We start from the raw sequence: 12,780 nt of genomic DNA on the forward strand, positions 1-12,780 counted from the left end.
TGTTGCGGTCCGGCTGGCTGAAGCCCGGCTGACTGAAAGCCGGTTTCTGGGGTTTTGTTTAGCTTCTATATTTGCAACATAGTTGCTTAGAGTTGCAGCTGAGAGGCCGGCAAGTCAGGCGGGGAACGTTGGAGTCCGCCGTCACTGGAGCAAGCAAGCCTCCCTGTTCGCTTCAGTGCATGGCTGCCGGCCGCCATCTTGGCTGACAGTTAATTTGCATAAGGATATGCTGATTAGCCAATGGGAAGGGTAGTGGTCGTACGCTAATTACCATGTTTCTCTTTTATTAGTGTAGATTGTGGTACCTGTTTTATAAGAGGTTTCTAAGCCAAGCTAACTCTTAAACTTACCGGTCTTATTTCTTGCACTTGAGCTATCATTTGTGGTGTGTCCAGAGAATAATTCTTGGATGGCTGTGTAAACTGCCATGAAGACTACTCACTCCCATGGAAGAGAAACTTTTAATGATGATGCTGGGTTGGTGAGCTGTCTCCTGTGTTTACTTTTGAGTAAATAGGTGACAAATGTGACCTATTCATGTATTTTTGAATCCAAATGAGTCTAAAGTTTCCTTTGATAGGCATCAGAGATCCATCACTTACCTCACAACTATTCATTTTGTGAGGCTCCCAACGCTCAAGATCTTTGAGGTTAAGATCATGTCTTTTTCATTTAGTAAAGTTTTTCTGGTATTGCTGTATAATCTGGGTGAACAACTTGAAGAATCTGAACCTATTTTTTCACCATTAATAGAGGAATAATTTTTCCTACCTCAAAGGGTTGCTGTGATGATTAAATATGTAAAAATGTTTCCTAACTAGTAAATGCCATGCCTAAGTGGTAATGCCATTATCATTATGCTAATATATAAATTAATATTTCTTCTTCTAAAGTACCTCTACAAATATAGTAATATTTATTTTTAAACAGTTCATATATTAATCCCAATTTTCATTCCAATCTTCAAAAATTAGCAATCTGATAAGCAGGGATGAGGAACCTTTTTTCTACCAAGAGCCATTTGGATATTTATAACATCATTTGAGAGCTACACAAAGTTATCAACTTAAAAGTTAGCCTGCTATATTTGGTCAAACATTTAATTAACCCACCCTTAATGCCCTGGTAGGGCCAGACCAAATTATTTTGAGGGCCTTACATGGCCCACAGGCCGGACATTCTCCACCTATAATAAAGGATGTGCCACACTCATATGAAGCTGGTGTCATACTAACAACTGCCCTGCTCTTTTTCCTCCAACCCAAAGTCTGGTCTGCTTTTAGGACAACAAAAAATTGTCTGCTCATCCCTTGGTGACAGTAAACAGTTCACCACCATTTCCACCCAAACACAGGAGTAAGATATATAGCTTATCCAAACAGTGCCTAAGGCATTTAGTGAATTGCTGAAATATTTTAAGCCACAGAACTGCAAGTGAAGTGAGATAGTTAAAATTTCTCTTTTATACTCCAGAAACCTCTTAGATCAAATGCTAATAGTACTGCCAGTAAATATTATAGAAATTTCCAGGTATGTAAAACCAGGTGAAATAGAGAACCAGGAACTTTTTAATTTGTCTGGTAGGTTTCACCTTTATGTAGCAGTATAAAATATCACTTTATAAACAGAAATCAAACCTGTTTTACCTGTGGTTGGGGAAAGGCCACACAATCAATACTCCGACTCCCTGACATAAGAACAGTGGTTGTAGCTTGGCCAGACCACTAAGTTTCATCAGACTTTACCTTCACAATGAAAAAGCTACTTCTCCTCTTCTGTGTAATTCTAGAGTTAAATTTGTATTTCTCCATATTTATTCCAATCCTATTCTACCTTAAGCCTTATAAAGTATGACTCAAAATAATGCATCCCTCCTTTTTGCTCTCATCACCCAATATCTAGGACCCATATATTTTCCTCTGTTAAGTCCAATACAGAAATTGTATTGTATCTAAAAATCAAGGGATTCCATTCTTTCCAGATGTGCTCAGAATGTTTTTGAAAAAAAACTAAAACTAAAAAACTCACTTGGCCTATCCTATTAATATAGTTTTATTTCTACTGTTAGAGAAATAAAACTATATTAATAGGATAGGCCAAGTGAGAAGTAGGACAATCTGATTTACTTTTGGATTTTTTTTTTCCTGTGAAAATATCTTAGCTTTAAAATTTCGCTGGTTCCGCCCAGCTGGTGTGGTTCAGTGTCAACCCATGAACTAGGAGGCCACAGTTTGATTCCCAGTTAGAACACATGCCTGGGTTGTGAGCTTGAACCCCAGTGTGAGGTATGCAGGAGGCAGATGATCAATGATTCTCTCTCATCATTGATGTTTCTGTCTCTCTCCCTCTCCCTTCCTCTCTGAAATTAATTAAAAACACATATATTTAAAAATATTGGCTGGTTCACATGAAATAACTACCGCTATAATTTTGGTAAGGCACCCTAATTTTAATAATCCTTTGATACAGTGATGACATTGATAGAACAATTACTCTGTAGAAAAAGTGAGCACATATAAATACTAACTTAGAATTTGGCCCTAATGTAGAAATGGATTTGGGGACAAGGAGAGTATAGGGGCACTCATGAAGCCTCCAAAAACCCTGCCAAACTCATAGTGCATAAAGATATTATTGGCTATCAGTCATAATAGCAGAATCAGGACATGTCCACATACTTGATGACTGGAGGTACAATATACTGTATGTTCAAGTCAAATCTGACCACATTCTACATTAAAAGCAAGATCATCTTGTATTTTTCTGTGGTCTTTCCCTTACCCTTACACTGCCATACAAGAGTGCCATTCCAATGCTGAAGGCTGTGAGAAGGGCACAAGGACTTCCCACTGAGAGTACATAACCAAAGCTAAGGAACTAACCGGCCTGCTGCTACAGATAAGCCATGTCACCAGAAAGTCTTTCATAATGTTTGCATCCACAGTAAGTGCAAACCTTGAATCTACAAATGAGACTCACAAGGCCAGAAAAAGCTTGTTAGTGTTACATAAATCACATCAAAGTTCAACTTCAAATTCTGTAGCAGTCTATTGGTTTTGACACTAATGCTTTGCAAGAAAATTCAATGTTCATGTTTAGAGACCAAAAAATGTAGAAAAATAAAAAATAAATAAAATAAAAAGCAACCAGGGGAAAAATATAACTAAAGAACATTTATTTGTTTTTCACTAAGACTTTATCTTAGCACATAATTAAACTGTCACTACCCCCACCCCAACTTGAAGAAGGGTTAGTACAGTGAATGTTATAAAGCAGATATGAAGGATTGGAATCAACATTAACTGACAAAGAAAAACTTCTTAGTTAAGTCATCATAACAATGTTTAAGTAAAAAAAGAGAAAAAAGGGGGGTGATGGGAGTTCAGATTGAACAAGATCCTCACATATCATCTAACACATTCAATCCTGGCTAGAGTGTACCAAAATGGAAACAGGATTACTATAATACAAAACTTCACTACAGACAGCTGTACACACCTGTGTTCCAAGCCCACCCCCAACAACCCCCAACTTCCAACACAACTATTTCCCGGCCTGTTGGGCCTGTCGACGAAGGAGTACGTAGATCTTCTCTTTAATCCAATCTTTGTTATAAGGCTGGTATGTCTGGGTATCAGCTCGGTAACTGAGGAACAGAAAAGTAATAAACAATTATTGTCATGTGTTTTTGTGGGTTTTTTTTTAAACTTCAAATTATAACTACCCAATGCTGGCACAGATACACACTTGGTCATACATGAACTTAATGAAAATGTGAAAGGGCACTGGTGTGGCTCAGTGGATAGAGCATCAGCCTGTGGACTGAAAGGTCTCAGGTTCGATTCCAGTCAAGGGCACACGCCTGGGTTACGGGCTCGATTCCCAGTAGGGGGCATGAGGGAGGCAGCCAATCAATGATTCTCTCTCATTGATGTTTCTTTCTCTTTCCCTCTCCCTTCCTCTCTGAAATCAATAATATATTTTTAAAAAATGTAAAAGAGCTGATTACACGTTGAATTTTTAAGCTATGTGTATCATCTGGTAGAAACACTGCATGGCATCTAAGAGATGCAAAGGTGCAGTTTGCCTAAAAAAAAAAGGGGGGGGGGGGACACCCTAGGACAGCGATTTTCAACTGTATGCCCCAACAATTTTTAGAACATGCAATACCTGATTGGCCTCTTTTCCCTTATATCTTATCTAATAAAACGGGAATATGCAAATTGACTGTCACACCATAACGGTCAAGATGGCTGCACCCACAGCGGAGGCAGGGATTCCGTAACACAAGATGGCTGAGCTCACAGTGGAGGCCAAGTTCCCATAAGGAGCCTTAACGAGCAATCAGCAGGGACCTGAGGCTGCATGGTGCTGGGCTCCGGCAGGGGACCTGAGGCTGCGCCCCCTGCCCAGCGGGGCTTGACGGGGGACCTCATCATAATGGTCAAGATGGCTGCACCCACAGCGGAGGCAGGGATTCCGTAACACAAGATGGCTGAGCTCACAGTGGAGGCCAAGTTCCCATAAGGAGCCTTAACGAGCAATCAGCAGGGACCTGAGGCTGCATGGTGCTGGGCTCCGGCAGGGGACCTGAGGCTGCGCCCCCTGCCCAGCGGGGCTTGACGGGGGACCTCAAGACGGGCACCCCATCCCAGTGCTGGGCTGGGGGACCTCAGGGTGTGCCTGGAGACCTGCGGATGCGCCCCTGCCCAGCGGGGCTTGACAGCAGACCTGAGGCTGCACCCCCAACCCAGTGGGGCTTGATGGGGGACCTGAGGCTGCGCCTCCCGCCCAGTGGGACTTGACGGGTCTGGATCTTTCCCAATGGGGGTGGGGCCAGCCAGGTCTGGGTCTCCCGCTATTTCGAGGCATGCGCAGTTGGGTGGGGACTTGACTCTGGGTCCTGCAGCGCGCCCCAGACTCTGACAGGAGGAAGGTTTTCATATACATTTTACTAATTTTCTTTCATCTCTGACACTTATAGAGAAAAGGCAAATAGCAATATTAAAATATTTCCTCTAATTCAGTGGTCCTCAACCTTCTGGCCCTTTAAATACAGTTCCTCGCCGAAACCGGTTTGGCTCAGTGGATAGAGCGTCGGCCTGCGGACTGAAAGGTTCCAGGTTCGATTCCGGTCAAGGGCATGTACCTTGGTTGTGGACACATCCCCAGTGGGAGATGTGCAGGAGGCGGCTGATCGATGTTTCTCTCTCATCGATGTTTCTAACTATCTCTCTCCCTTCTTCTCTGTAAAAAATCAATAAAATATATTTAAAAAAAAATACAGTTCCTCATGTTGTGACCCAACCATAAAATTATTTTCGTTGCTACTTCATAACTGTAATGTTGCTACTGTTATGAATCGTAATGTAAATATCTGATATGCAGGATGGTCTTAGGCGACCCCTGTGAAAGGGTCGTTCGACTGCCAAAGGGGTCTCGACCCACAGGTTGAGAACCGCTGCTCTAATTAATTCCCTTTTAATGTGCATGAATTTCCTGCACCAGGCCACTAGTTGTCAAATAAAAAAATAACAGCCAACACACCAATAGCCATCCCTTTTGAATGAATCAAAATTATACCTTTTTTTTTGGTCAGGTCAGCAAAAAATTAAATTCAATCCTTTTTACAACCCTGTGAGAGTAGAGTCCTCACTGGTACCACTGCGCTTCAGTTTTTGGCTAGAGAAACTCAAAAGGAATTGTCATAGTCTTCCCTTGAGTGGTTTATTAAAAATGAACAAGCTTTCTTTTACAAAATGCTTAACCAAATAAAAATAAACACTTGGCTTTTTATTAATGTCCGTATGTTACAATGAGAAAATTCTAAAAAGTAAAACAATTTTATTTGAATATTCTTTTTAAAAAAATATTTATTTTTATTGATTTTAGAGAGGAAGGGGAGAGCATCAATGATAAAATCATTGATCCGCTGCCTCCTGCAAGCCCCACACTGGAAATAGAGCCTGCAATCTGGGCATGTGCCCTGACCCTTCCTCTCTCTAAAAATGTGCCGTGACCTCCTGATTCATAGGTTGATGCTCAACCACTGAGTCCTGCTGGCCGGGCTGAATAAACCCCGCCCCCCTTCCTAATAAGTACTAATCTAGTCTACTTCATGGTATGGCAGAATAGACTAAAATATTTATATTAACATTGGAAAAGAACTAAAAAAGGAATAGGAATTTTCAGAACTCTAATATCTGGGTGGAACAGCCTTATTTATTTAGACTACACCCTCACCCCAACAAGATCACTTTGGTAGTGAACATTTAGGAATTCATCAACTTGCACACTATTTTCAACTCAAGAAAAAGTAATAACGCTTTCTTTATGGAAAGCTGTGTGTTGATGGCTGCTAACTGGTGCTTGAAAATGAGACAATTAAATGTTAAGTACATTTATAAAATCCCAAGTTGTTGGCATAGATGAATCATTTAGCCTAGTGTTATGCTCAGACTGCAGGTTTATAGAATAGAAGCTAGGGGCTGAGAGTTGAAATCAGCCAATGTCTTCACTGCTTTCAGGTTGTCTTCCTGATGAGTACCTCCTCATTACAATAACTAAGAATAAAAATGTCCCTTTTGTCTTTAAACAAAAACAGCCTACATATTTAAAAAGCTGTTACTTTCATCTTATAAAAAGTCCTGGCATTGCCAAATAAACTTAATGAGTACAAAGCAATTTACAAACCAAAATTGGGCTTGCCCTGGCTGTTGTGGCTCAGTTGGTTGGGTGTCCTCCTGTGCACTGAAAGGTTGAAAGTATGTATGATTCCCTGTCAGGGCTCATGCCTAGGTTTCAGGCTCTATCCCCAGTAGGGGGTGGGCAGGAGGCAGCCAATCCATGTTTTTCACGTTGACGTCTCCCCCCCTCCCTTCCTTTCTATAAAAATCAAAAAAATATTAAAAAACAAAACAAAAAAACAACAAACCAAAATTGAACTCAAATCCTGGCCTATGGAGTAAACAGCCCAAGTCAGAATCCCAGAAAAAGGGGAGGGGCAGGATGTACTAATTGTCATAATGACATACTTGCACTGTGTCTATTTGTTATTAATCCGCATCCGAGGATTTCTCCTCACTGAGTTTTAGAGAAAGTGGAAGGGAGGGAGGGGCAAGTGGGAAAGAGAAACAGTGATGTGAGAGAGACACACCAATTGGCTGCCTCTTGCATACACCCCAACCAAGGGGATCAAACCAGCACTACCCAGGTACATGCCCTTGGCCAGGAATTGAGCCTGAGACCCTTCCGTCTGTGGGCTGATGCTACAACCACTGAGAACACCTGCTAGGGCTGCAGTATATCTCTTAAAACCATTTTTACTTTGTGTAATTTTCACTGTCAAAAAACCCCAACACCTTTTTATTAGTTAACAGTACAATTTAACTCAACTGTGGCATTTCAAAATTATCATCCTATTTGTGGCAAATTTTAAATAATAAATCAATTTGTAATTTAAAAACCTGCCCTAGCCCTAGCTGGTTGAGCATTGGCCTGCGGACTGAAGGGTCCTGGGTTCGATTCTAGTGAAGGGCATATGCCCGGGTTGCGGCTTGATCCCCACTAAGGGGCGTGTAGGAGGCAGCCGATCCATGATTCTCTCTCATCATTGATGTTTCTGTCTCTCCCTCTCCCTTCCTCTCTGAAATCAACAAGGGCATGTACCTCAGTTGCAGGTTCCTCTCTGGCCTGGGCCCTGGTCAGGGTGCGTGCAGGAGGCAAAACAATCTATGTGTTTCTCTCACATAGATATTTCTATCTTTTCCTCTCTTTAAAAATCAATAGAAAAATATCCTCGGGTGAGGATTAAAAATGGAGTTCCTGTTATTTAGCCAATACTGTTGTGCTAAGCAAGCACTGGATCCTCACAGGTAGTCCTGTGAGGTAAATTTATCTAAATTTTCCAAATTAGCAAATTGAGGATTAGCAATATTAAACTAACTTGCCCCAGGTAACCAGCCAAAGACAGAGCCAGCATTCAAGCACAGCTATGGCTAATTCTGAAACTCCAGCTAGCTCTTAACCAAAACCTCTCATGGTGACTAAAGCATGAGCCTTAAATTTAAGTAATTCAGCATCCTACTCCCTGTTCAACAATCTATGTGTTTCTCTCACATAGATATTTCTATCTTTTCCTCTCTTTAAAAATCAATAGAAAAATATCCTCGGGTGAGGATTAAAAATGGAGTTCCTGTTATTTAGCCAATACTGTTGTGCTAAGCAAGCACTGGATCCTCACAGGTAGTCCTGTGAGGTAAATTTATCTAAATTTTCCAAATTAGCAAATTGAGGATTAGCAATATTAAACTAACTTGCCCCAGGTAACCAGCCAAAGACAGAGCCAGCATTCAAGCACAGCTATGGCTAATTCTGAAACTCCAGCTTAACCAAAACCTCTCATGGTGACTAAAGCATGAACCTTAAATTTAAGTAATTCAGCATCCTACTCCCTGTTCTCACATTAAATTCTAGAAAGTAAATATATGGTATCGGTGATTTCATATTCAGTAGATGAAATGCCAACATCTGGGCCTCTCAGTTCCTTGAACTTTTCTCCTCCAATGATCCTGTCCCTTCCCTTTCTTTGACCAGATCCCTTTACAGTTGAACCTGGGTTCTCCAACTTAATTCATTCCAGAAGGCTGTTCAAGAAAGGATTTGTTTGAAAACAGAATCATTTTCCCCCATTAGAAATAATGTAAGACCTCCAAATAATTCCATTTTAACCTTTCTTATATATAGTACATGTCACATGTACTGCTTGTAATCTATAAACGAACACTTTTCTTAAATTTATTGAACCCCACCCCCTACTAGCCTTAAATGAATCACTTTTAGTACTCAATGTAGGGTTGTCTTACAAGAAGTCAATATGCAGCATCTTCGCTTTTTCCTTCTAAATGCTATCACAGGTTGATTTATCGAATTAACAATTTATCTACTTATTCAATTGTCTGTGATAGTTGTTTCAGAGCACTTTCACACCCTTAGCGACATCAGCACTCTTAATGGCCTCCTTATGTTTTAAAATTGTGCTAATCGTCCATTTTGCCAGCAACAAAAGCAAAAAAAAATCATGAAAATATTCACAACACAATGTCCTGAGAGATGCTTTTTGTCATGCTGATGTATCAGCTTGAAAGGGTTGTCAACCCCAAAGGAGACATTTTTACATTTTTTCTGTCTTGTGAACAACTTGGTTGAGAACCAAATTGTTCCAGATGGTAGATGTTGAAGAGGTTTTACTTTACCTTATTACTATCAACATCAATAACCCAATTTCAAGCATCTCATTCAACAACCCTTTGACCCCACTGTGACCTATAATTAATTGATCCTATTTCTGTCTCCACCCCACCCCAAACCCCACTTACATTTATTTCATGGTCATTCAGTCCCCTGCACAATACTCACTTGCATATACCCTAAACTTTTAACAATGTATTTACTAATTATCTACCTGTAACCATCAGGTTAAAAGTGACTAGGCTTTAGCCAGGTGTGCTCAGTTGGTTAGAGCGTCATCCCGAAATGCCAAGGTTTTGGGTTTGATCCCCTGTCAAGGCACATACCAATCAATGAATGAATAAGTGGAACAATAAATTGATGTTTCCCTCTCTCTCCCTAAAGTCAATATAAATTTTTTTTTAAAAAAAGACTAGGAAAAAACCCATTATCACAATGATTTATTTCATTTTAAATGTATTTTCAGATATCTCATAAGTCACACATTTCCCTAACCCCTTCACCCTCCTGGATTATTTCCTACCTTCCATAAACCTTCACTACCTTCTCCCTCTCCCTCAACTCTAAATGGTGTCCATGCTTCCTATTTTCCTGGGAAAACGAAAACAATTTTCTCCAACTTCTACATCTGCATGCACTCCCTACTTTACTGTTACTGAACTGTCCATGATCCTAACTAAAGACATCAATTTCTCACTCTAGATCATGTCATCAGTTCTCGGCTCTCCTTGTTGGCTGCCTACAATTCCTCTTTTCTCGTTAGCATACCTGCAGCTTTGTTGGCCTCTTATAGCTTTCCAAGCTTTTTATTTTAGAATTAGGGCCTACACATTTTTCACCACCAAAAACCAGTTACTTCTAGCACAGTGTCTGGCATGAGAAAAATCTGAGAATAGAAAATGTGGGTCTAAAAAATCTCACTCTAACATACCAAAATATACATGGTTAACACTGGGTAGGATTAAAATTAAATTCCATTTCAGTCTTGCATATAATTACATTTTAAAAATAGTGCTATGAAGACAAAATAACCTTAGTTTTAATCCAAAGCCTTTGTTTTAAGGACAAAGACCACAAGGGGGGAAAAAACTAAGAAAAAAGATTGTTTAGTTTAAGGAACAAAGAATCACAACTTTGAACTTCTTAGTTAGCATCCTCTCTGCATACTAACTGTATCAAATTAGCAAAGTTCTTACATTTTCCTGTCTTTATGTTGCCAACATAACTTATGAGCCATATGTAGAGGAAATATTAGTTACTACCTAGCAGTCAAAAAGCAAAGATCAGTGTCAGGCACAGAGTGAGCTCCCAACACCATAAACCACCTTAAATAGATGAATAAACAATAGAAAAATCCGATGAATAAACAACAGAAAAATACAACTTAAGATACATGGTGGTAAATACTTACACAAGACAGCTGAGGTCCGCCAGATCATCAATAAAATCAAACAACTGGCTGATATCATATGTGATAGAGGGGCTGTTGGGATTCATTCTCTTCAGATGTTCTTCATACATTTTACAAACGCCTAAGAGAATGGGGGAGGGAGGAAACCAAGATTTTACAATTGCTTAAACTTTAAATATGAATAGTGTTATATGATATCACAATACTTATTTTCATAAACTTGGGCTGGGAAAATAAGTTGGCTACATTTGTTTTAACTGTCACCACTAGCTATTTCATTAAAAAAAAAATGTACAGTGCTCGCTTTGGCAGCACATATACTAAAATTGGAACAATACAAAGATCAGCATGGTCCCCTGCACAAGGATGACACACAAATTTGTGAAATGTTCCATATTAAAAAACTTTATAAATTCACCAAAATGTTGGTGTTTTGTGCCTTAATAAAATGATAACTTCAAGCCATTGGATCTAAAAGGACTTTAAAGACTTATCATATGATGGTTCCAACAAGTGAGGACTAAATAATGGGTCTTATCAGGCTTTTCAATAAATAAACATTCCTAAAGCCTCAGAGTAAAGAAAATCACCACTTAGGAATGATAGATGACAGACAGATGCTTTTCTATTTTGCTTTCAAAATCTGATACAATGCAAAAAAGACACCACAGACAACAAAAAACAACCCCCCCCCCCAAAAAAAACCAAAATAGGCAACAAGGAAGAGATTATCATAACAGTATTTAACATCCTTGACTGTGGATTCAGACTTGACTCCATCTCCTGAACTCTGTCAAATGGAGATAACAGTACCTTCATAGAGCTCTTGTGAACAGTATATGACATAACGCATAAAAAGCACTAGCACATATAATAAGAACATAAGTACTCAAATGTAAGTAATAAAAATACAATAAAACAAGCAAAATCACTGACAGCAAGCCTACATTAACAGAAATATCTAAAAGGCACATTATTTTTTATTCAGTGACACACTCTTCTCTTGTTCCTACAAAATGCAAGCATAACCTTTTCGGTCCATTTCCACCTCAAATACTTGCACTGACCCACAGCTACCATCATAATTAACAGTGAAAGACTAGATGCTTTCCCACTCAAATTAGGAAGAACATTACAATATCTATCTGTTCTTGCCACTTACATTCAACATTGTACTGGAGTTGCTGGCCAGAGTTCATAAAAATTTAAACCTTTTGTGCTTTAAAGACACTATCAAGAAAGTGAAAAGGCTTGGGCAGCATGGCTCAGTCGTTGAGCGTTGACCTATGAACCAGGAGGTCATGGTTCAATTCCGGGTCTGGTCACATGCTGGGGTTGTGGGCTCGATCCCCAGTGTGGGGCTTGCATAACGCAACTGATTAATGATTCTCTCTAATCACTGATGTTTCTATCTCTCCCCCTTCCTCTCTAAAATCAATAAAAATAAAAAAAGTGAAGACAAGTCACAAACTGAAAAAGAAAATCTTTGCAGTACTTATATCTGATAAAGAACCTGTTATCCAAAATATGCAAAGGACTCCTAAGACTCAATAAGAAAACAACTCAATTAAAAAATTGGCAAAAGGCATGGTACCAGCTACCTAGAATCTGTCTCTAATTATTATAAGTAGCCTTTTTTTCATAGGCCTACCCACTGTTGACTCCCAACGAACATTTTAATTAGAATCCAGTTAGCATTAGATAGCAACAAATCCAGAGGCATGCCTAGCAGCAGAGTGACTATAAGAGTGACTATAAAATCTATTTAGGAAAACAATGGACTATTTACTAGAAAGGGTACAGGGCATGTACAACTGGTTTCTATGATGTAACTAGAGGCCCAGTGCATGAAATTCGTGTACGGGTAGGGTCCCTAGCGGCTGCTAGCTGGGGCCTTTCTTCATTCCGTGCCGCCCCCTGGTGGTCAGCGCACATCATAGCGAGTGATAGAACTCCCCGTCAGTCCAACTCCAGCAGGGACACTTTGCATTTTAGGCTTATATATATGACTAGAGGCCCGGTGCACAAAAATTTGTGCACTGGGGGGGAGAGGGGGGGTCCCTCAGCCCGGCCTGTGCCCTCTCGCAGTCTGGGACCCCTCAGGAGATAACGACCTGCTG

The 12,780-nt window shown here is 40.0% G+C and overlaps 1 protein-coding gene and 1 long non-coding RNA gene across 2 annotated transcripts in view; both read right to left on the reverse strand.

Moving 5' to 3' along the window:
* LOC106728106 overlaps positions 1–3,541 on the reverse strand; it is a 5,811-nt gene extending 2,270 nt beyond the window's left edge. The window contains exon 1 of the long non-coding RNA XR_001364356.1: positions 3,499–3,541. This is a non-coding gene — a long non-coding RNA (uncharacterized LOC106728106). The remainder of the gene's footprint in view (positions 1–3,498) is intronic.
* The window catches only part of ERH (enhancer of rudimentary homolog (Drosophila)), a 14,209-nt gene continuing 4,966 nt past the window's right edge, over positions 3,538–12,780 (reverse strand). The window contains exons 3-4 of the mRNA XM_005877935.2: positions 10,661–10,781; positions 3,538–3,646 (exon numbers count right to left, since the gene is read on the reverse strand). Coding sequence (XP_005877997.1) covers positions 3,544–3,646; positions 10,661–10,781 — 224 coding nt within the window. The 3' untranslated portion in view covers positions 3,538–3,543. The remainder of the gene's footprint in view (positions 3,647–10,660; positions 10,782–12,780) is intronic.

Source organism: Myotis brandtii, unplaced genomic scaffold (genome assembly GCF_000412655.1).
Source record: "Myotis brandtii unplaced genomic scaffold, ASM41265v1 scaffold536, whole genome shotgun sequence".
NCBI lineage: Eukaryota > Metazoa > Chordata > Mammalia > Chiroptera > Vespertilionidae > Myotis > Myotis brandtii.